The sequence below is a fragment of the Oncorhynchus gorbuscha genome, linkage group LG26 (assembly GCF_021184085.1).
Source record: "Oncorhynchus gorbuscha isolate QuinsamMale2020 ecotype Even-year linkage group LG26, OgorEven_v1.0, whole genome shotgun sequence".
NCBI classification, from domain to species: Eukaryota; Metazoa; Chordata; class Actinopteri; order Salmoniformes; family Salmonidae; genus Oncorhynchus; species Oncorhynchus gorbuscha.
Window position 1 is genome coordinate 6,857,076 of NC_060198.1, and position 25,915 is coordinate 6,882,990.

Consider the following 25,915-nt stretch of genomic DNA (forward strand, 5'->3'; position numbering starts at 1 on the left):
TTTGAAGAATCTCAAATATAAAACATATTTTGATTGTTTAACCCTTTCTTGGTTACTACATGATTCCATATGTGTTTCTTCATAGTTTGGATGTCTTCACTATTATTCTACAATGTAGACAAGAGTAAAATAAACAAAAATCCTGCAATGAGTATGTGTCCAAACTTTTGACTGGTGCTCTACATGAATTGTGATATACTACTGCACTGTTAGGAACACAAGAATTTTGCCAAACCCGCAGTAACATCTGATTAAATATGTGTATGTGACCAATAACATTTAATTTCAGACATAAAGTGATATGTATAGTAGGCTAGCCTATGTACAACGTTTATGAATCAGTGTGTCACATATACTCCCTCTCCAGCCTCTAGGTCATCAGGCTGCTGATTATCCCACACACCTGTCACCAGCGTCTCGCACACCTGTGCCTCCTGACACTCACCTGGACTGCATCACCTCCTTGATTACCTTCCCTATATCTGTCACTCCCCTTGGTTCTTTCCTCAGGTGTTGTTGACTTTGTTTTCATGTCGGTGCGTTGGTTCTTTTATTTATTAAAACACTCACTCCCTGAACTTGCTTCCTGACTCTCAGCACACTTGTTACACAGTGTCTACTGAATGACAATTTGAGAATGACGTATAGCCTAAATGTGTGAAGGACATTGTAGAGTGTAGGCCTTTAATGGTCATGATTTTTTTTTTTTTTACAATAATACACTTTAGACTAGCAAGAAGCATTGTTGTCCTTTTAGGTCTTTTTTTAATGCACTTATGAGTCTTACCTCCAGTCGGTTTTATTCAGAAGGCTCTTAACAACACATTACCAGAGGCAAAGCTGATTGAATTCATTATGGTAGTTGCCTTTGCCTTGGAGAGTCACGCTGACAACCATCATGTGATGGCCTGCAGTCCGTCAAGCAGAACCGAGGAGGCTGGTTTGCTACTGGGAGGGACCTGTAGGCTTTGTGCTCTGCGGATTGGTGGGCAGAAGCTTTCACAACTTCTCAATTATGTCAGTCGTCAAAACCCGCCTCTTTCCACCCAAAATAACATGGATGGAGATGCCTGTGGTATAAAAAGTATTGTAGGATAAACATTCCTTTCTTTTAAAACCGCACTGAAAACCCGGGGGAGCATTTATTGATGAGTTCATAGATGGCAGAGGAAGTGTTATTAGCAGAAGATGGGAAATGTGTGGGGGTAAGTGTTGATTCTTTTTAATAATTGGCTTATTGATGATTCCTCGAGATTTCTATTTATTTCATACAAAAATGGACTAGATTTTATTTCATCACTTTTCTAACAGTTGTGCCTTCTACAAGTATCACTTTTTCCATTTATATAGGGAATATGAGATACACTACACATTGGAGATCTAACTGGCTTTCAATATATTTTTGATCTTTAAAAACATGATGGCCATACATGGTAGGCTACAAGTATGGCTTACTTTCAGATTTAAAAAAAATGTATAGCATGGCAACGTTGTTGGCCCATTGTAGTGGACTTCAAACCCTAGCCCAATACACATTACCATGCATGTGTTGTTGTAGCCTACAGTGCATTCTGCTGCTTGGTTTAAACCTCTCTGCATTCATCTCTCAGCCAGTGCATTCAATTCACTAAGGAATGCAGCTCATCTAGACCAGCTAAAGCTTCAGAACATCTAAACTGCTGCAATTTGAGCTTATAAATGGCAACCTTTTCAACGTTCTACTCAGAAAAGGATACCTAGAAACTGAGACTTTTAATGGAAACAAATGTGTTTGTAAGATCGTTAAAGCCTCTTATGAACTTCAATACAAGCCACTGAATCCAGGCTTGTCAGAAGACTAGAGCGACCTATTGGATGTTACAATGCTGCATTGTCCCTTTTCAGCCATTTTCATGTGTGGTTGTCTGTTAGTCTCTCCCACTGGCCTTTTAAGGAGATTGAATTAGGTTCCTAAGCCAGCCATGCTCCACTATGCTTTTTATTGTTCACCCTAACTTCTCTGCCTGTTTGTTTCATGTTGATCTCAAGATGGAGGAAGCCTCAGAACTACGTGAGTGGGAGGCCCCAAAGTGTTTGAGTAAACTTTACAGGCAGTTCAGACAAGGACAGCTTTTGTTGCGGATTGATCTCCATATCTCATCTATGTTAATAATACATTTACATCAGGATGTTCTGAGTCTATGAACTCTATACGGAACTATAAAACGGCCCTGGGTACCTTTGTTTACGTCTATTCATTCACTCAATAGAAATATTACATCTTGAGCGTTTGTAGTCATGCTACAGGCTACTACTGTACACCTGCTGAGAAGTTGGAGCCTATCATATCCAGATCATTATTTTAGCTCTTGGCCTTATGTATTGTTGTTGTACTCTGCCTCAACCATTCACCCCCATACCTACATTCCACTCGACCATTCACCCCCATACCTACAGTCCACTCGACCATTCACCCCCATACCTACAGTCCACTCGACCATTCACCCCCATACCTACAGTCCACTCGACCATTCACCCCCATACCTACAGTCCACTCGACCATTCACCCCCATACCTACAGACCCACATACCTACAGTCCACTCGACCATTCACCCCCATACCTACAGTCCACTCGACCATTCACCCCCATACCTACAGTCCACTCGACCATTCACCCCCATACCTACAGTCCACTCGACCATTCACCCCCATACCTACAGTCCACTCGACCATTCACCCCCATACCTACAGTCCACTCGACCATTCACCCCCATACCTACAGTCCACTCGACCATTCACCCCCATACCTACAGTCCACTCGACCATTCACCCCCATACCTACAGTCCACTCGACCATTCACCCCCATACCTACAGTCCACTCGACCATTCACCCCCATACCTACAGACCATTCACCCCCACCTACAGTCCACTCGACCATTCACCCCCATACCTACAGTCCACTCGACCATTCACCCCCATACCTACAGTCCACTCGACCATTCACCCCCATACCTACAGTCCACTCGACCATTCACCCCCATACCTACAGTCCACTCGACCATTCACCCCCATACCTACAGTCCACTCGACCATTCACCCCCATACCTACAGTCCACTCGACCATTCACCCCCATACCTACAGTCCACTCGACCATTCACCCCCATACCTACAGTCCACTCGACCATTCACCCCCATACCTACCATACCATTACAGTCCCCCATTCACCCCCATACCTACAGTCCACTCGACCATTCACCCCCATACCTACAGTCCACTCGACCATTCACCCCCATACCTACAGTCCATCGACCATTCACCCCCATACCTACAGTCCACTCGACCATTCACCCCCATACCTACAGTCCACTCGACCATTCACCCCCATACCTACAGTCCACTCGACCATTCACCCCATACCTACAGTCCACTCGACCATTCACCCCCATACCTACAGTCCACTCGACCATTCACCCCCATACTACAGTCCACTCGACCATTCACCCCCATACCTACAGTCCACTCGACCATTCACCCCCATACCTACAGTCCACTCGACCATTCACCCCCACCCAGTCCACTCGACCATTCACCCCCATACCTACAGTCCACTCGACCATTCACCCAGTCCACTCGACCATTCACCCCCATACCTACAGTCCACTCGACCATTCACCCCCATACCTACAGTCCACTCGACCATTCACCCCCATACCTACAGTCCACTCGACCATTCACCCCCATTCAGTCCACTCGACCATTACCTACAGTCCGACCATTCACCCCCATACCTACAGTCCACTCGACCATTCACCCCCATACCTACAGTCCACCCCATACCTACAGTCCACTCGACCATTCACCCCCATACCTACTCTCCACTCGACCATTCACCCCCATACCTACTCTCCACTCGACCATTCACCCCCATACCTACTCTCCACTCGACCATTCAACCCCATACCTACTCTCCACAGCTGACTTTCCCAAAAGCAATATGGCAGCTTCTGTTGCTTCCTGCTGTACTCCTGATGAGGTTTGGTTATTAGGGTGTAGTTAAATCCTCTCTCAGCTACTGACCCTGTGTACTGGGGGTGTCAGTTAAACTGGCTGTGCTGGAGTTCAGCATCTGAACAGGGGAATAAGTTCAGGCAGAGCTCCTGACTACTACACCACCTCTAGGAATACAATAACACAGTACTTCTAATTAGCCTAGTATGTCTCAGTATATGCAGAGCCATCATGCCCATAGGAGCACAGGGGCATGTGCCCCCTTAGAATATGTTTTGTATTTTTTGTTTTAATTTTGTGTTTCTCTGTAATACTACTAGACAACTAGATATGTTATGAAGTTGGCTTTAGCTACAGTAGGTTCCCAGTCTCCCAACCTTCTAGCTAGCTATCAAGAAGCCATTGCAGGCCATCAATCAAGTTAGTGCAGTTAGCTTGTATGCTGACACAATGATTCTGGTAGTTATTGGTCGTAGTAGCCTACTCTGATTCTGTCCCACTCTGAGTAATAGAATAGAGTTTGACCTTGTACAGGGATTTTCTGTCAACTTTAGATTACATTTTTTTTAATTGAACTGTCAAGTTTGTCCATAACCAATTCTAAAAGTTTATAGTTTTTACAACTATCTGTAGTGTTTAAAAAAAACTTTTCCTCAAGCCTTTTCTTGCTACACCAGGTTGGGGGAAAAACCAACACCTGAAACCGTGTACAGTAATTCTGTGTTTGGCAGATGGTAGCTGAGTAGCTTCCAACCAGTTCCAGCAGGCTGACTAACCAGGGCTGTATTCATTCAGGCACGCAACAGATTAATAATAAAAATGTTTTTCAACCTAAAAAGAAAACAAGTATTCTTATTGGACATGTCCAGGTTGTCCCTCCCTTTTTCAATCCATTATCTTCTGTTTCGTGCCCAATGAACATGACCCAGGTCCGGTCAAGGTCCAGTACAGTACAGCTCTCCTTGTCCCAGACAGTATCCGACCCATACCCTATTTATGATGTATTAAATGCTTGTACATGCAAAATCATGTACTCATCTCATAATTCCATACTAATCCTGCCACAGACAGAATAATTGAAATGAACCATTTCGGACTCTGACACCCTTATACACTATGCTCTCATTCTATAGTGGCACTAATCTCGGCACCCAAATCTTGCATGCCAGCCAGCTACTCGATTTGTCACAAGGCTATAGCAACACATTTTGTGGCTGCGGTTGTTGTTGTCAAAGTAGCCTAGTAACAGTAAAAGTTGTATACTTCACTTAATAATTTCTTGCACTGCAGAAATGTTTATCCAGAACTGATCTCTGACATGTAATATACAGTTTAATGCTCATAATATCAATAATACTATGCTGTAAGTGTTGAAGTGTAGCTACATTCAGGTCAGCTTCCCTATGACAACTGTATAGTACATCACAGAAAGCTGTTAAGTTGACAGGTTGATTTTAAATCATCATTAAGCATAATGAACTATGGTTATGTATGTTTTCCATTGAAATGCCCAATGACCTGTTTTCGTAGTATTTATTGTCACAGTTTGTACTGTTCTCTCCAACACTTAGGCCTACACCACACGACTCCTTAGATAGATAGATATATTGGTCAGAAATTGTGCTTAGAACCTAAAATGCTTATTCTGCTGTCGCCATTGGAGAACCCTTTGGAAAACCCCTTTTGGTTCGAGGTAGAACCCTTTTGGGCTCTATATAGGACCCTTTCCACAGAGGGGTCTACATGGAACCCAAAAGGGTTCAACCTGGAACCAAAAAAGGGTTATCCTATTGTGACAGCCAAATCATCCTTTTGGATCCCTTTTTTCAAAATGTATTTAGGACCCTGAGTTTTACCTGATTACCTGTAATCGGGGCTAGGTTTTACCTGTAATCGGGGTTAGGTTTTACCTGTAATCGGGGTTAGGTTTTACCTGTAATCGGGGCTAGGTTTTACCTGTAATCGGGGCTAGGTTTTACCTGTAATCGGGGCTAGGTTTTACCTGTAATCGGGGCTCGGTTTTTACCTGTAATCAGGGCTCGGTTTTACCTGATAACCTGTAACTAGGTCTCAATTTGACCTAATAACCTGAAACCAGGGCCTAGGGGATTTCCTGGTCAGTATATGTGCTCAAAAAAACCGTGGGCCATGGTCATATTGTATGATAAAAGTATCCAAATGTATGCAAATGTATCCAATGTTATCAGATGTCTTGAATGTTTCTCATCAGGTTTTGCAGTGTTCCTACTTCCTACAGGTGTAGGATCTTAATTTGACCAGTTTCTCACAGCAGGAAAATAATCCTGGAGCAACGGGATGATCAAATGAAGACCCTACACCTGTACAGCATCTCCTAATGTTGTGTCATCTTTTCCTTCCTCTAGTCTCTCACCAAGTCGCTGCTGGCCGTGGCTTTCCTGGCCTCGTTCGGTAGCTCCATGCTCTATGGCTACAACCTGGCCGTCGTCAACTCTCCTGCAGAGGTAGGAGGCACCACAGTAACATCTCTATGCAGTAAGACACTGCAGGCCTACATACACTGAAATGGTTGTGAATCAGGTTTTACCTGATTTTTACCTGTCCGAACCAATCCTATACCAATTCAGTGAGATGCATACAGTCAACAGGAATAGGCCTATTTTGAATATACAGACTCCATGACCGAACCAATCCTTTTTATAAGTACATATGTACTGTAGTTAGTGGAATATAACATAGGAGCTACACAAACTAAGACACCATATGTATTGTATAGGTTTACCACCATGAGTATTCTGCTCACGTCGTGTTACTACTCTCCTCGCATCTAGTCATGGGAGTAGTGTGAAATTGCTGATCTGGGGTCATTTAGCATTTTCCCCACTATTGGTTAACGTTTACATTAGGGGAGGGGAAGCTGATCCTACGTCTGTACCTAGGGGGGAAACTTCACCCGTGAGCCGATCCATGAGTCTTGTCCCCTGATTTCCTGGTTGTGGTAGATTTGTGTTGACCCGGATGGTTGAACCGGTTCAGTGTGAACTGTGTCAATTCAGTCAGCCTCACATTAGACCGTGTTATTTCCACAATGGGGAACGGTCGACGTTGTAAGGCCTGCTCCTGCAGAGCGTTTCCATCTTAGACTTGGATAGAGATCTTATATACTAAATTGATTTGTCTAATGGAGACAAAATGGTGTGATAAAAACATAACACACAATGGCCATTGACGTATACTTCCATAGACAATATAATCGCACATTTCCACAGCGACTATTGGTGTCTGAAGTTGAATCAGCCCAGTGTCTCTGGGTTAGAGATGATGAGTATGCCGTGTCTCTTGTCTAACTCCCATTAGACAGCTCTGGAAGCGCTATGATGTCAAAATACGTTTGTTGCCAAATATGGTGTTTCGCTGAGCAACTATTTGAATGTCCTCCGTTACGGCCAGTATGTTAGAAAAACAAGAGAATGTAAAAAGGTACAAGCAACATTTTCCTCCAATGTATTCAGCTGACTTCTGACTTCTGCATCGCATAAATAAGTGATTTGCATTGGAGGTACCGAATAGGCATTTTTTGGGGTTGCATGTATATTAATGGTGCACCCATCCCGTTAGCCAGATCATTTCCGTCAACATCCGCTGAATTGCAGAGCGCCAATTTCAAATGAAATTACTAACCATATTTAATTTTCATGAAATCACAAGTGCAATATAGCAAAACACAGCTTAGCTGGTTGTTAATCCACATGGCGTGTCAGATTTCAAAAAAGCTTTTCGGCAAAAGCCTACCAAGCATTTATGTAAGGACATCTCTCCCAGCAGACAAAACATTACAAACAGCTAGCAGCAAAGTAGATTGGTCACGAAAGTCAGAAAAGCAATAAAATGAATTGCTTACCTTTGATCTTCGGATGCTTGCACTCACAAGACTCCCAGTTACACAATACATGTTCCTTTTGTATCCAAAATACCCCCATTTAGTTGGCGCGTTTTGTTCAGAAATCCACAGGCTCGAGTGGTCACGACGGGGCAGACGGAAATTCCAAATAGTGTCCGTAAAGTTCGTAGAAACATGTCAAACGTTTTTTATAATCAATCCTCAGGTTGTTTTTACAATATATAATCGATAATATTTCAAATGGACTGTAGCTTCTTCAATAGGAGAGAGAGAGAAAATGTCTGCTTCACCCAGCCATGCAAAACGCTGCTGGCACCCAGCCATTCAATGACGCGATGGGATCTTTCTCGCTCGTGTTTCAAAATAAAAGCCTGAAACTATGTCTAAAAACTGTTCACACCATGTGGAAGCCACAGGAAAAGGAATCTGGTTGATATCCCTTTAAATGGAGGAAAGGCATGCAATGGAACTGAGAGCTTTCAGGAAAAACAGCACTTCCGGGTTGGATTTTCCTCAGGTTTTCGCTTGCAATATCAGTTCTGTTATACTCACAGACAGTTTTGGAACCTTTAGGGTGTTTTCTATCCTAATCTGACAATTATATGCATATTCTAGATTCTGGGCCTGAGAAATAGGCAGTTTCATTTGGGTATGTTTTTCATCCAAACATCAAAATACTGCCCCCTACACTCAAGAGTTTTAAAAAAATTATGTTTTTTTGTTCCACACCGGATAGGTGCAGTGAATTATTTTTAAAATTTTTACAGAGTCAGCCATAGTAGATTTTCACCTTTTCGGCTCAGGTATTAGAACCAGCGACCTTTTGGTTACTGGCCCAAAGCTCGAACCGCTATTCAACCCAATCAGGCCATACATGATGCATTGTTGCATGGTGAAATGAGTGAGAATGCTACCACCTCCCTATCTCATGGATACCTGATGTTACTGTTCTTGTGGTTGATGAGGATGAGGATGATGACAGGGTTGTTTTCTTTAGTGATGGATATTACAATGTTTTTCATTTCAATCCCATTGTCAAATCTGTCCACGCCCTCTTCTTACAACCATTGTAGGAATGTTTATCGATTACATCCCTGTCACACAATCCCTTGCTCCATTTGCTGGTTCCCTCCATTTATTGTCCTGGCTTCAAATTCCCCAGTGGACATACAGTATAATTAGAAATGTGCACGGCTCCAATTGTGGAAGTCACATGGGGAATCAGGGCCATCAATGACCCTCCTTCCTGCCAAATGGGTTGTCACGAGACTGTGGTGTCTATTCACAGACCTGGGTTCAAATACGATTTTAAATCTTTCAAATACTTTGCCCGCTTGTTTTAGTCCACCCGGATTGTCGGATGAGTTAGTTTAGCGCTTTTGCAACTATTCTATTGGTTACATTGTGCCAGGCAAGCTCAATCAAGCCCACCTTACATGTTTCAAATGATTTCCAATAGTATTTGAACCCAGGTCTGTCTCTTCCACTGAGAGAGTTGTATTTTGCTGCTCTGTTTCAGCTAAGGCTAGGGAGAGGCAGAGCTAAGATGAATTAATTACATAATAGTAACACCACGCTGATTCAGAGACAATAATGTCATTGGAGAAGGAGAGAGGCCCGTATTAGAAAAAGAGGACAGGAAAGGAGGTGCACAGGCGTACAGTGGATTCGGGAAGTATTCAGACTGCTTAGCTTTTTCCACATTTTGTAACGTTACAACCTTATTCTAAAATGGATTAAATAAATACAAATTCTCATCAATCTAGACACAATACCCCGTCGTGACAAAGCAAAAACAGTTTTTTTAGAAATGTATTCAAAAATTAAAAACCAGAAATTCATGAGTATTCAGACCCTTTACTCAGGAAGTTGTTGGAGCACCTTTTGCAGTGATTACACCCTCGAGTCTTTTGTGGTGCTGTAAAGTAACAAAATGTGGGAAAAGTGAAGGGGTCTGAATACTTTCCGAATGCACTGTATGTGCCTGCACTGAAATTGAGTGGAAATAGATTTTCCTTCATAATCTCTCTTAAAAGGGAACGAAAACGATACAGACAAATGTAATCAATGCCAAAAGACACATGTAAATAGTAGAAAATAAAAGCCTGGGTATTGTCTGTTGAGCCCATCACTTCTAGACTCTTCTTGATATGACTTCCTTATATACATTCTTCCCTTTCTCCTTCTCCTCGCCTTCCTCAGTACATAGAAGCTGTTTTTCAGTCTATCGCAAGGCCATCAGACTGCTAAGCAGCAATCACCTACTCAGAGAGGCTACTGCCTACATCACGGGCCACTTTAATACATGGATCACTAGTCACTTTAAACAATGTCACTCTAAATAACGCCACTTTAATAATGTTTACATATCTCACATTACTCATATCACATGTATATACTGTATTTTATACCATCTACTGCACCTTGCCTCTGCCGCTTGGCCATCGCTCATCCATATACTTATATGTACATATTGTCATTCACCCCTTTAGATTTGTGTGTATTAGGTTGTTGTTGGGGAATTGTTACATGACTTGTTAGATATTACTGCACCGTCGGAACTAGAAGCACAAGCACCTCGCTACACTCGCATTAACATCTGCTAACCATGTGTATGTAAAAAATAAAATTGGATTTGATAAAGCAGCTTTACAACAAGACAATGGGGTCTGCTTCTAGCAATCTAGATGGTGTCTGCTTCTAGCTAGTATCTACGGTATGTTTGACTCTTCCTCCCTCTCTTCCTCCTCTCCCCAGTACATCAAGGCATTCTATAACCAGACGATGGTAGCAAGGAACGGGACGGGTCTGGACGACAAGACTCTTACGTTGTTCTACTCTGTCACCGTGTCTGTGTTTGCCATCGGGGGCATGGTGGGCAGCCTCACGGTGGGCATACTAGTCACCAGATTTGGAAGGTAAGACAGCCCCAAGTCTTAGACTTGCCCCTCCAGCCATAATTGACATACGCCACTGACATACCGTCATTGACATCATAAAAAGCATGAGCTGGCGCACACCCAGAGAAAAGGATTTTAGTGTAGAGGTGCTGACTAACAGAGAATGTGCCTTCTTCAGGGTAGTGTCACGAATGCTTGAACCAGGTTATGTAGACAAACGGTGCAATTGCGTGGTCACACTATTGAGGATAGCTTCGGAGATCGGACCTGCCCCCTGAGCCCACTCGGACACTCTTCACACACATTCCAAATGGGAACTACAAATGTGGCTCATGCGCACAGTGCAATAGCACTACAAAAACATCCTTCTTCAGACACCCACACGTGTCATAAAATCATCATCTCATGCAAGACATAAAAAGTAATCCACCTCATCGCCTGTTCATGTGGAAAAGTCTACGTAGGACAAACGAAAAGACAATTCAAACAACGCATAGCTGAACACCGCAGCTCAATCAGGTGTAAGAACATTGACTATCCAGTAGCAGCTCACTTTGTTGAAAACATCCATCCCATTTCCTCCCTACAAATACACAGGCATTGAGCATGTTGCTCTACCAAGGAGAGGAGGTAACATGGAGATCCTACTACTACTAGAGGGTGGCTTTCTGGATATCCTGTCTAGAAAATATTGACCCCTGGTGGACTGAATATTGACTTTGATCTCAGGCCGTTCTTACGACCAATTATATATTCTGTGATCAGGTCTTGTAAATGAATGTATTCTTTCTACAGCTTATCAGAGTACACCCTATCTTGTTCCCCCTGTTGATGACACTTATTACGCACTATGGTTGAACCAAAGGATTGCATGTCACAAAAACATTGCGTGAAATTGGAAATATTTAAATATATGGGCGACATTAAATGAAACAATGTACGTTGATGCCAGTGTTATGCTAACGCTAATGGCAACAATGAAATAGTATCTTCAATATGCTGTGGGCTATTGTCTCTCAACAGTTCCACTCGATTCATTCTGATCCTACCTAGCAATTACGACACACCCCTCACTATTGTCATTGGTTGCACTAATTGCACTGGTTGTCTACATAACCTGGTTCAAGCATTTATGACGTTACCCTGAAGAAGGGCACAGTGATGCTGGAACGTTGGTGTGTTTTTACCCAATCAATTACTGGGAGGTTGTACAGTGCCTTGCGAAAGTATTCGGCCCCCTTGAACTTTGCGACCTTTTGCCACATTTCAGGCTTCAAACATAAAGATATAAAACTGTATTTTTTTTTGTGAAGAATCAACAACAAGTGGGACACAATCATGAAGTGGAACGACATTTATTGGATATTTCAAACTTTAACAAATCAAAAACGGAAAAATTGGGCGTTCAAAATTATTCAGCCCCTTTACTTTCAGTGCAGCAAACTCTCTCCAGAAGTTCAGTGAGGATCTCTGAATGATCCAATGTTGACCTAAATGACTAATGATGATAAATACAATCCACCTGTGTGTAATCAAGTCTCCGTATCAATGCACCTGCACTGTGATAGTCTCCACTTCATGATTGTGTCCCAATTGTTGTTGATTCTTCACAAAAAAATACAGTTTTATATCTTTATGTTTGAAGCCTGAAATGTGGCAAAAGGTCGCAAAGTTCAAGGGGGCCGAATACTTTCAAAAGGCACTGTACATAAGGAGTGGGCCACTCTCGTTGTTTTTATAACGTCATTAACATAACATCATTGACATAACGTCATTGACTGACCAGTAAACAACTCAATGACGGTCACATTCGTCTGTGACCACTTGTTGGTGCAAGTTCCTGTCAATGTCTACAACCCCTTGAACTTCACATTTTGCTGCCTAAGTTGTTTAGATGTGTATGAAAATAAATCAAATTGAATTCCTTTTTAGATTTCATTTTAAGGCAGCAGAATGTGAAATGAGGTTGAAGGTGTGTAGAATTTCTACAGACACTGTAATGTCAATGATGTGCTGCATCAAAGAAAATGGCAAGGGGTTTGAGAGATCCTCCACTGAGAACTGGATTTTGATTTTAAGATTTTTGCGAAAATGGGGAAAGGAAAAGAGAAGTCAATGGAAAACTGGTCAAACATCGAAAACTATTGATTTACTCTGTGGAAAAGTATATATGTTGGAATTCCGACATTTATGCATACTTAGGCTACGTCTCTTTGCGTTACGGAAGTCTTACATTTAAATCGGGTGTTTGAAGATATTGGACTTCCAGTATGTTGAAGCCAATGGTTTGTTAAAGGTTGGTAGAAGGTTTCTCAGGCGGATTGTTCTGCTGTCTACAGGAAAGGCACCCTGGTGAGAATCACATGCCTGGTGTTTATAGCTGGAGCCTTCATGGGCTTCAGCAGGACCTTCGGCTCCCCAGAGATGATCATTGTTGGACGCTTCATCACAGGGGTACACTCAGGTAATGCAGTAACAGATAATAATACCATGTCCTACCATCCTTAACATGTTGAGTAAGGATTAGGAAACAATATTTGAGGGGGTAAATAAGGCATTCATAACACATACTGTGTGTAACTTGACACCTGACGCAAGTACTCTCTGTCTCTCTCTCTGTCTCTCTCTCTCTACCGCACCTGCTGTCTCAACCTCTGAATGCTCGGCTATGAAAAGCCAACTGACATTTACTCCTGAGGTGCTGATCTGTTGCACCCTCTATAACCACTGTGATTATTATTGACCCTGGTGGTCATCTATGAACGTTTGAACATCTTGAAGAATGATCTAAACTTAATGGCCATGTACTCTTATAAATCTCCATCTGGCACAGCCAGAAGAGGACTGGCCACCCCTCAGAGCCTGGTTCCTCTCTAGGTTTCTTCCTAGGTTCCTGCCTTTCCAGGGAGTTTTTCCTAGCCACCATGCTTCTACATCTGCATTGCTTGCTGTTTGGAGTTGTAGGCTTGGTTTCTGCTGATGAAAAAAGGGCTTTAAATAAATACATTTGATATATGCATATCTGTGTGTTGTGTTTTACTTATCTGAATGAATCAGGTCTTCTTTCTGTTGCTCTACAACATATTATCAGCTCTTATCAGCAACATTGCTAGCTGTAAGGTTAACTGCTAATGCTGAATCTGATCTGTGTAATGTCCATATCCCCCTCCCTCCAGGTATCTCCCTGAGTGTGGTACCTATGTACCTGGGGGAGATAGAACCTCTAACCTCTCACCTCTGTTCCCCTCCCACCAGGTATCTCTCTGAGTGTGGTGCCAATGTATCTTGGGGAGATAGCACCTAAGAACCTACGTGGGTTCCTGGGCCTCGTGCCTAGCATCTTTATCTGTATAGGAGTCTTCATCGCTCAGATCCTGGGGCTACATGAACTACTGGGAAAGGTGAAGTAAAATCTTATCCTTAATATCTTAGTTTATAGTTAATCTTCTTTGTTGGTCTTTTCTTTGGCGTAAATAGATTAAGAACTTTTGGTGAGTTAAAGACAAATGAAACGTAACCTATTAAACTCTGACGCCCTCTGGTGGCATTTTCTAAACCCCGCATAATATTGTATACTACCCTCATAAATTGCATTTCCGGTTTCCAAACTATAAGTCCTACGAACACAGGCATAGTACTGTGACAAAGGTAAGAACCGTGGGATTCTGATAAAGGTGAAGAAATGTGACTAAAACAGAGCCTGACATGCAGCAGGCCTAAACCCCTTGAAATGTACAGTTTATTTAGTTGTTTTTCTCTTCACGGAGCGGGGTATGGGGAATAAGACCTTTTACAGTCTAGGTTTGCAATAAAATGTCACCAATTACTGTTCCCCAAAAATATGTATATATTTTAAGTAATGGTGGCACTCTTAACATGGACACATTTTCCATAGGAACACAGCCATTTTAAAAGCGTAGGGCTTGTGCAAAGTTCCATGCCTTCATTTTTCCTATTCCAGGATTTCTATGCATGTGAGGAGAAAGATGAAGTCTCTATCTATCGATTGATGTAAATATATCCGCTGTCTGATTCCTAGTTCGTGCACGAGATACGAGAACACATGATGTCTCATGGCCACATGAAACCAGTTGCGTCTGGTGCGGGTAGTGAGTCACTGTTCCAAAATGGCTGAACGGATTTTCAAACCTGACATCTTTAAATTACCACAGCAATCCAAGATAAGACGCAAACAAGGGAAGAAACTTCAACCTTATTTTCTATTGTAAATGAGTGAGAGTTTAAGGATGCATATGCAGGATGCATACAAGGTAATGTGGCTAGAGATAGAAATTCATTGCTTTACATTGACCATCAGGGTGTATGTTGGGGGGGAGTATCCCCCCCAAAAAAACTTTCCGGGCCCCTGTGCTGGGCCCAAATAGAATAAACTCACCCTGTGGCGTGCTGGTGAAGCCTAAACATTGGAGGTACATTAAAAGTACACTGCAATGAGAGAGGAGTATGTGACATTCATTTTATTCCACTTTTCTTTGGAGAAATGCTATCCTCTCAAGGAATGTGATGTGAATACATCTGAGGTGTGTCCCAGTTCTACAGTAATCAGATCAGTCAGTAGTATCGACCCACGTGGTAGACTCCTCTTTTACTCCTCTTCTCCAGTCAGCAGACGATTTGGCTGCTTTTTATACCAGAGAATTCCTACCTTCCTTCAAACTTTGTAATATCATTTTTTTTAAAGAAACTCATATTGACCTCTTGCTGACCCTATATCCTTTGGCCTCTAACCCCTCAACAGGAAGAGCACTGGCCCCTTTTCCTGTCTCTGGTGGTGATCCCCACCATGTTCCAGCTGATGCTGTTGCCATGGTTCCCAGAGAGCCCGCGGTACCTGCTCCTAGAGAAGAGGAATGTCCACGCCACCATCACAGGTGAGGAGGCTCCGTCCATTAGGAGGATATAGTTGATAGTTCTTTCTTTTCTTGGTATGTAGAGTAGACTGTAAAATACCTAAAAGACCTGAATTGCTATTGTAAGGAGTATTATATGATGAGATGCAGATTTTCTGTTTGAGTTTTTTGGGGGAAAGCTGTGACCACAGACCAATACAACAAAGACTAGTATTTCAATACTGTCCATACTGTATACAACCCTGGCTGTGCTGTACTCACCAGTCTAGTAAAGTGAAATTCTCTCCCCAGCTCTGAAGTGGTACCGGTCCAAAGTGAACATCCAGGCAGAGATCGAGGAGATGCAGGAGGAGCAGCGGTCCATGTCCTCGGTCCAGACCGTGTCGGTCATCGGTCTGCTGAAGGACCGGAGCGTCCGCTGGCAGGTCATCACTATAGTGGTGGTCAATATCGGCATGCAGCTGTCCGGTATCGACGCGGTGGGTCAGTGTGTGTGTGTGTGTGTGTGTGTGTGTCTGTGTGTTTGTGTGTGTTTTTCCATACATTCATGCATACATGCAGGAGAGTGTGTTTCCCTGTGTGTGTGGATACACCATATGACTCTCTCACCACCACCACCACTATATATTACAGCCTCACTGAGAACCACTGGTGCTGAGTGACAAAGCAGGGGCATGCCTCATTACTGTACAATACACCCTAGATACACACACACTGGTCCTCATTACTGTACAATACACCCTAGACACATACACACACTGGTCCTCATTACTGTACAATACACCCTAGACACATACACACACACACACACACACACTGGTCCTCATTACTGTACAATACACCCTAGACACACACACACACACACACACACTGGTCCTCATTAATGTACAATACACCCTAGACACACACACACACACACACACACACACTGGTCCTCATTACTGTACAATACACCCTAGACACACACACACACACACACACACTGGTCCTCATTACTGTACAATACACCCTAGACACACACACACACACACTGGTCCTCATTACTGTACAATACACCCTAGACACACACACACACACACACACACACACACTGGTCCTCATTACTGTACAATACACCCTAGACACACACACACACTGGTCCTCATTACTGTACAATACACCCTAGACACACACACACACTGGTCCTCATTACTGTACAATACACCCTAGACACACACACACACACTGGTCCTCATTACTGTACAATACACCCTAGACACACACACACACACACTGGTCCTCATTACTGTACAATACACCCTAGACACACACACACACACTGGTCCTCATTACTGTACAATACACCCTAGACACATACACACACTGGTCCTCATTACTGTACAATACACCCTAGACACACACACACACACTGGTCCTCATTACTGTACAATACACCCTAGACACATACACACACACACACTGGTCCTCATTACTGTACAATACACCCTAGACACACACACACACTGGTCCTCATTACTGTACAATACACCCTAGACACACACACACACACACATACTGGTCCTCATTACTGTACAATACACCCTAGACACATACACACACACACACTGGTCCTCATTACTGTACAATACACCCTAGACACACACACACACACACTGGTCCTCATTATTGTACAATACACCCTAGACACATACACACACACTGGTCCTCATTACTGTACAATACACACACACACACACACACACTGGTCCTCACACACAATACACACACACACACACACACACACACACACACACACACACACACACACACACACACACACACACACACACACACTGGTCCTCATTACTGTACAATACACACACACACACACACACACACACACACACACACACACACACACACACACACACACACACTGGTCCTCATTACTGTACAATACACCCTAGACACACACACACACACACACACTGGTCCTCATTACTGTACAATACACCCTAGACACACACACACACACACACACACAGACACACACACACTGGTCCTCATTACTGTACAATACACCCTAGACACACACACAGGTCCTCATTACTGTACAATACACCCTAGACACACACACACACACACACACACACACTGGTCCTCATTACTGTACAATATACCCTAGACACACACACACTGGTCCTCATTACTGTACAATACACCGTAGACACCCACACACACACACATCCTTATTTCATAGTCAAAATGGATTCCCCCACACACACACTGGTCCTAGTGACATGGGCCCTTGGCCCTTCAGCACCATGTGGATAAGCACTCGTGTACATGGTCTCATGCTGGTCCCCATTTCACAGCACGGCCACGCTATACTGCTTTCTACTGTCGCAGCTGTTCCAGACACAGAGCACAACAGCTCTAATGTTATATCAAAGAACCCCAATGTCCACCTTCTAGAATTCCGAGGAGGTCTTTGCAACCCATTTCCTGCTTGGTAATTCTAGAAGTCCAATCAGAATTCTACACAGGGACGGCCAAATACCAGTGTGTGGATGTGAAATATTTCCATGAGTGGGTGGACAAATCCACGTATGTGTGTGGATGGTTACTGAAACCTACTGTATGTGTGCATGTCATCCACTTTTCCTGATCCTGTCCGTATTAGAGGATGTGTGTTGTTGTACTGAAGTATGACGAATGAGATATTGACATTCATTCATTTCACTGGGAGCACTATAAGCCAACCTTGACATGTTGGACCACAGCATTGATTAAATGTATCTGATTTGACAGATGGGATTTAGGATGGTCGTGACGGCATTTATGATGAATCAGCCATGAAGAATAAGAGCTTAAGAATGACCATTAGCTGAACGTTGCATATTTGTTTAGCCAGGTTAAAACAGACGGTCGTGTTTAATATGTACACTCAGTTACTAATGTTGCTGTCGATGATGATCATGTGAGCGCTGTACAGCCCAGAACACTGAACAACGGACTATTCAAAGAACAACGCAACAAAGATGTAGCCCTACAGTATGTGTATTCAACCATGTACATGTTCACTACTCACAGTTCGCCTACTGATCTTACAACTCTCTCTCTCTCTCTTCAGATCTGGTTCTATACCAACGCCATCTTTGAGAACGCAGGTATCCCAGTCCCTCAGATCCAGTACACCACGGTTGGAACCGGAGCCATCGAGGTTATCGCTGGATGCGTAGGGGTAAGCAAGCTGTCATTGGATTACTGTGTGAGCACAACAGCTGCTAGCTTAGCCTGGTTCACCAGACTGAAAGCTGCTCTCATAGGTGAGTGAAGCATTCAGACTGGTTTAACCAGGCTAACATTAGCTAGCCTACTCTAGTCTGAGATGTTGTTATTATTGTCTGGTAGCTGGTGGTAATACTCACTTCAACACTCCTTTTGGACAAGCCTGTACTTTAGCTATAAGGCTATGCCTCAGGAACTGTTAAGCATATATCCACTGAGATACTATAGTCAAACCACAGGTATATTATGTATACAGTACGGCTCTGGTTCAGACCGTGTCTGTCCCAAATGGCACTGTCACACCCTGACCTTAGTATTCTTTGTTTTCCTTGTTATTTTGCTTAGGTCAGGGTGTGACATGGGTGATGTATGTGTTTTTGTCTTGTCTAGGGTTTTTTGTATGTTTATGGGGCTGTATCCCTTCTAGGCATATTGTATGTCTATGGTTGCCTAGATTGGTTCTCAATTAGAGGCAGCTGTCTGTCCTTGTTTCTGATTGGGAACCATATTTAGGCAGCCCTATTCTGTGGGTATTTTGTGGGTGATTGTTTCCGTGTCTGTGTTTGTTTCACCACATGGTACTGTTTCGGATTTTCACGTTTCGTTTATTGTTTTGTACTGTTTCAGTTTATTCTTTAAAATCTACTATGGAAACTTACCACGCTGCATTCAGGCGAAGAGGAGGAAATCAGCCGTGTTAGGCACACTATATTCCCTATATATCTCCCTTTGGGCCCTGGTGAAAAGTAGTGCACTACAAAGGAAATAGGGTGTCATTTGGGATGCATGCATCCCATGGCTACAGTTTCTAAAGAGACATATAGGTCAGTGGAGATACTACTGGGTGCTGAGTTATTCCAAGAAACACAGTCTCTGGGTAGCAGTTTGCCATTTTTCCCATGCAGAAGCACATTTACATGTTAAGTCGTCAGCCAATAGAAATAACGTGTTCTCCTTTGTCCCGCCTCCAGTGCTTCACCATTGAACGGCTGGGCAGAAGACCTCTGATGATTGGTGGATTCACCTTCATGGGAATATGCTGTGCAGGGATCACGCTCTCCCTCATGTTCCAGGTACGTTCATCTACCCATGAATCTTCCCTTAGAGACACAGGTCTAGGATCAGTTCACCAGACCTGGAATTCTACATTTTCTGTGAAAAGAGAGAATCTGATTTCAGGTCAGTTTCATAGAAGAACAATGTAATCTTCATTACTATTAGTCTGAATCGTGCAGACTCTCTTTGTTGATAGTTACTGTCTCCATGTCTTTGACTGTCTCTTTAATGAGTACAATCAGTAACCAGTCAGTCTATTGTTATTTGTAATGTGATGACTGTCCTATGGTCTCTGATAATGACAGTCCTATGCTTCCATTCAATGCCCATTAAGTCCCACTACATCAGTGTTGCCTGTGTGGTGGGGATCATCGCTGGCTTCTGTATAGGACCAGGTAAGACATCCACCCTGGTGGTCTGCTTGTTTGTTTTTCTCTGTTTCTCTCCTTCAAAACAAGGTTCTATACTCAGGATGTATATCTCGCTCAATAGAAGAGTGGGTACTTCCTCTTTTAGCACAAGGGGCTATAATGCTACTTGAAGAAGTACATTTCAGTTATTTAGCCGATTCTGCTATCCAGAGAAACTATGTCTTGCTCAAGGGCACATCAACAGATTTTTCACCAAGTTGGCTGAGGGATTCGAACCAGCAACAATTCAGTTACTGACCCAGTACTCTTAACCTCTAGGATACATATAGCACTTTGAACGTTCCACTTTATCCAATAGACACAACCTGTTATTTTCTAACTAGGAAACACTGCTCTCTGGTGGTGGAATATAGAAGTGTTCTTGGAAAGGCAGCCAACATAAATAGCTACTCTATTGTATTTCATGAATCCACTAAATGAGGAAATCATAACTGCCACGGTAACAGGAACATCCATTCTTACACCCATTTGTTTGGGGCTCGTCGGCTGAACGCAACAGTTTATTAGAATGTTGATGGTGGCTATAAGCCTGATGAATTAGACCAACATCAGTTTACATAATGTAATCCGTCAAACAGGCAAAATCCATACATCAAGCTCAGATGAGGATTTTCTGTTTGCCGCAATTAGGTTTTCAATGGCTCATTGTTCATAATGAATATTTGTGTGTGTGTGATGAATATGCCTCCTTGAGACAAAAACTTGCACAAACAATGTGAAGGAGCTCACTACTGCAGATGTAGACAAATTACAGAGCCCTACTTATTGACTACATTATCAAGCCTTCTCCCCATGTCATTATCATGCCCAAATAATGAGGACTTAACTTCACACTTTCATCATTAGGCTTTTACTAATGTACTATTCCTCATTCATAATATCTCTCATTTCTAACCATGATGAATGAGATATTATGGAGCAATGAAACCGTCTATAGATTCTACATATTATAGAGTTAACATATTGAGATACAGACGTAGGACCTTAATTTGATCACTCCTTTGTTGCTGAGAATTTTCAGATGAGTTTGGTGATTTACGCAAGTTCACTGAAAACCCACACTAACACATGGTTATATTATCAATATTGTATTTTTCATGTAGCCTTTTTGGCCAGCTAATAGCCTAACCACCAATCAGGCAATATAATGGACTACATGTTCAAATCCTGTTGCTGCAGGATTATTTGGCTGTGACAATACGGATCAAATTAAGATCATACATCTGTTTTACACCGATGGAATATAATGGTGGTTTCAACCCCCAATGTACTATCCTTACTCTAAAGTCTTGCTGTTATCAGTATCAGCGGTTTGGTAGTCTGCCCAACTTCACGTGACCATAACTAGTAGTCCATGATGTGATTCTATCACGGCTTGAAAAGTATATATTTTTTTGTAGACTATGGCTGTGTTCCCACATTATGATATTCGTTCCACTAATTGTTCTTTTGGCCAATCACATCAGATCTTTTTCAGAGTTGATATGATTGGTCAAAAGACCTGTTAGTGGGAAAAAAATGATCCGAGTTGGGTTGGCCGTCTGTGTCTCTGTCCCTGTGTTTAGCTGGAGTGCCCTTCCTGATTACAGCAGAGCTGTTTAAACAGTCCCATCGTCCGGCTGCCTACACTGTGGCTGGATGCCTCAACTGGCTGTCCAACTTCACCATCGGCTTTGTCTTCCCCTTCCTACAGGTCAGAACTACTGGCCTATAATTACTCCTGTACACACGTTTCACTGCTGCATGTTGGCATTGTAGTCGTGCCTTTTAAACGACAGCTCTCGATCCAGCTCCCTATTCCCTCGAACTCATCTGTAGTAGTAAAGCAGTAGTATAGTAGCAGTATAGTGGTAGTATAGTAGCAGTATATCAGTAGTATAGTAGTAGTATATTAGCAAATGTTTTTATTAAATAAGTGCCATCGTCTGAAGATCCAATTCACATCGTATTCTGTTACTGTTCCCTCTAATAATCCATTTAAATCATTCAACAAACAACTCTTTCTCCACCCCCCAGATGTCGGCAGGGGCCTACTGCTACCTCGTGTTCTTTGGCGTGTGCACGGCCGTGGCGGCCTACGTCTTCTTCATCGTCCCCGAGACCAAGAACAAGACATTTGTGGAGATCAGCCAGATGTTCGCGGCCAGGAACGGCATGCTGGAGGAGGAGAGCAGCGAACTGGGCGTCGCTAACAACCCCCAACTGGCCAAGATGAACGGCTATGGTGCCGTCGACCTGGAGTACGACGTCATAGAGAAGAAGAAGTAGGGAGAGAGAGAGAGAGAGACAATTCATTGTTCAGTATTTCAGTATTCAGTATTTCATAACTGTGTTCATGGTTTACAGACACCTGTGTCAGTCTCCAAAACCCCTAATGTAAGAGCTCTAGGATAGTGTGTGAGATGTGTGGTGGTGTTTTAAAATGTTGTCAATGGTGTCTTAAGTTTAATTATGTCCATACCTATGTAAATGGAAAAGATTTCTGTCAGAAATGTTATCTCCATACCGTTCCAAAATGTAACATTTAATGTCACCAGTTGTACAGTAACCTACATTGACTCGATGTGCTGTTTGGAAGTCAGCACATCTACAACCATTAGGTTTCACTCTCCTCTCAGTTATATGTGCCTCTCTCTCCGTGAATCACGCTGAAAGTCTTCTTTTCTCAATGTCGCTGAAAACCTTTTCCTACAATGTACAGTACAGAGAGAATGTATTTATTTATTGACACAGCAACAGTATCATGATATGAATGCAGTATCTGACTTGACCGTTTTCCTGATCACTGCTTTTTGACAGAAAATGAGGTCAGTCCACATCATGTGAATGGTATGCTTTTAAAAACACTATCAGGTGTAATTAATGCCTTAACAATGTATTCACAGCACATTATAAGGTGCTAAGATCCTTTTATAAGGCTTCATAAGAAGGTGCTCCAAGTGTTACCGTGTCTTTGATCATGTTTCCCTTGCTTAGCTGAAGAGAAAAAACAAGCAAACTCAAGTTACTGGTTATGTTTTTTTCCTTCTCTCTTTTGCGTAAGCGAGTTGGCCAATGTGGCTACTGTAGTAGTCATTCCATATTCCGAGGCAGGATAAGTTGTAGATCGTACGTTATATCGTACATGTTAAACAGATATGCACAAGAAAGTGTGTAGGAGGATAAACATTAGGAACACCTTCCTAACATTGAGTTGCACCCTATTTGCCATCAGAACAGCCTCAATTTGTGGCGGCATGGACTCTACAAGGTATTGGAAGCGTTCCACATGGATGCTGGCCCATGTTGATCTAATGCTTCCCACAGTTGTGTCAAGTTGTCTGGATGTACTTTGGGTGGTGGACCATTGTTGATACGCACAGGAAACTGTTGAGTGGTTAAAAAAAAACGCAGCGTTGCAGTTCTTGACATACTCAAACTGGTGCACCTACTACCACCTACTACTATTCACCAGGTCAGTCTATGTCATGGAAAGAGCAGGTGTCCTTAATGTTTTGTACACTCAGTGTATATCGTACGTTATATTGTACCTAGAATAATAGTGAAGACATCAAAACTGTGAAATAACACATATGGAATCATGTAGTAACCAAAAAAAGTATTAAACACCCTTTGCCTTGATGACAGCTTTGCACACTCTTGGCATTCTCTCAACCAGCTTCATGAGGTAGTCACCTGGAATGCATTTAATATAGGTGTGTCCAAACTTTTGACTGGAACTGTATATATTTATACAGTGCCTTGCGAAAGTATTCAACCCCTTGGCATTTTTCCGATTGTATTGCATTACAACCTGTAATTTAAATGGATTTTTATTTGGGTTTCATGGGATTGACATAAACAAAATAGTCAAAATTGGTGAAGTGAAATGAAAGAAATGACTTGTTTATAAAAACAACAATGGAAAAGTGATGTGTGCGTATGTATTCACCCCTCTGCTATGAAGCCCCTAAATAAGATCTGGGGCAACCAATGAACTTCAGAAGTCACATAATAATAATAATAATATATGCCATTTAGCAGACGCTTTTATCCAAAGCGACTTACAGTCATGTGTGCATACATTCTACGTATGGGTGGTCCCGGGAATCGAACCCACTACCCTGGCGTTACAAGCGCCATGCTCTACCAACTGAGCTACAGAAGGACCACCAATCGGGGCGCACCGTACTAACGTGCTAACGAGGTGACACCAATCGGGGCCCACCGTACTAACGTGCTAACGAGGTGACACCAATCGGGGCCCACTGTACTAACGTGCTAACCTTCAAAAATAAATGGAAAACAATCCTCTGACTACCAGCGCTCCTGAGGCTTCAATGAAAGGAGAGACAACAGTGTGTGTATGTGGCACTAACCTGCAGACGGTGGTCTCAGGGAGGTATGAGGAGGTGGGGGCGTTGCCGGGTCTGAAGTTGGACACGTTGAAGTGAGAGAGGGTGTGGTCTATGAAGCCGTGCATGGTGCCTGTCTGACTGTACATGTACTGGTACACCAGCCTGGGAATGAAGTCGGAGGTAAACGAGATCACAAACGCCTTATGACATCCAGCGGAACTGAAATAAAGTTCACCTGTGTGCAATCTAATGTCACATGATCTATCACATGATCTCAGTATATATACACCTGTTCTGAAAGGCCCCAGAGTCTGCAACACCACCAAGCAAGCGGCACTATGTAGACCAAGGAGCTCTCCAAACAGGTCAGGGACAAAGTTGTGGAGAAGTACAGATCAGGGTTGGGTTATAAAAAAATATCTGAAACTTTGAACATCCCACAGAGCACCATTAAATACATTATTAAAACATGGAAAGAATATGGCACCACAACAAACCTGCCAAAAGAGGGCCGCCCACAAAAACTCACAGACCAGGCAAAGAGAGCATTGATCAGAAAGGCAACAAAGAGACCAAAGACAACCCTGAAGGATATGGAAAAAGGTACTCTGGTCAGATGAGACTAAAATTGTGCTTTTTGGCTGTCTAGGAAAACACAATGTCTGGTGCAAGACCAACATCTCTCATCACCCCCGAGAACCTCATCCCTACAGTGAAGCATGGTGGTGGCAGCGTCATGCTGTGGGGATGTTTTTCATCAACAGGGACTGGGAAACTGGTCAGAATTGAAGGAATGATGGATGGTGCTAAATACAGGGAAATTCTTGAGGGAAACCTGTTTCAGTCTTCCAGAGATTTGAGACTGGGACGGAGGTTCTACTTCCAGCAGGACAATGACCCTAAGCATACTGCTAAAACAAAACTCGAGTGGTTTAAGGGGACACATTTACATGTCTTGGAATGGCCTAGTCAAAGCCCAGACCTCAATCCAATTAAGAATCTGTGGTATGACTTAAAGATTGCTGTACACCAGCGGAACCCATCCAACTTGAAAGAGCTGGAGCAGTTTTTCCTTGAAGAATGGGCAAAAATCCCAGTGGCTAGACGTGCCAAACTTACAGAGACATACCCCTAGAGACTTGCAGCTGTAATTGCAACAAAATGTGGCTCTGCAAAGT

The 25,915-nt window shown here is 42.9% G+C and overlaps 2 protein-coding genes across 2 annotated transcripts in view; one reads left to right on the forward strand and one right to left on the reverse strand.

Moving 5' to 3' along the window:
- The window catches only part of LOC124016427, a 549,380-nt gene that overhangs the window by 461,962 nt on the left and 61,503 nt on the right, over positions 1-25,915 (reverse strand). The gene's annotated exons all lie outside the window — the stretch shown is intronic.
- LOC124015451 (solute carrier family 2, facilitated glucose transporter member 9-like) lies at positions 1,047-22,700 on the forward strand. Its single transcript, XM_046330644.1, has 12 exons — positions 1,047-1,205; positions 6,377-6,475; positions 10,630-10,790; positions 13,112-13,236; positions 14,028-14,173; positions 15,532-15,664; positions 15,935-16,122; positions 18,756-18,866; positions 19,885-19,986; positions 20,304-20,364; positions 21,966-22,093; positions 22,417-22,700. The coding sequence occupies exons 1-12, from the start codon at positions 1,161-1,163 to the stop codon at positions 22,666-22,668; spliced, it is 1,551 nt and encodes a 516-aa protein (XP_046186600.1). The 5' UTR covers positions 1,047-1,160; the 3' UTR covers positions 22,669-22,700.

Excerpts from the sequence above, each read along its gene's own strand:
- LOC124015451 (XM_046330644.1), top strand. The coding sequence starts at position 1,161 with ATGGCAGAGGAAGTGTTATTAGCAGAAGATGGGAAATGTGTGGGG. Across the intron at positions 1,206-6,376 it reads AAGATGGGAAATGTGTGGGG|TCTCTCACCAAGTCGCTGCT; the intron begins GTAAGTGTTGAT and ends TCCTTCCTCTAG. Across the intron at positions 15,665-15,934 it reads TGTCCACGCCACCATCACAG|CTCTGAAGTGGTACCGGTCC; the intron begins GTGAGGAGGCTC and ends TTCTCTCCCCAG.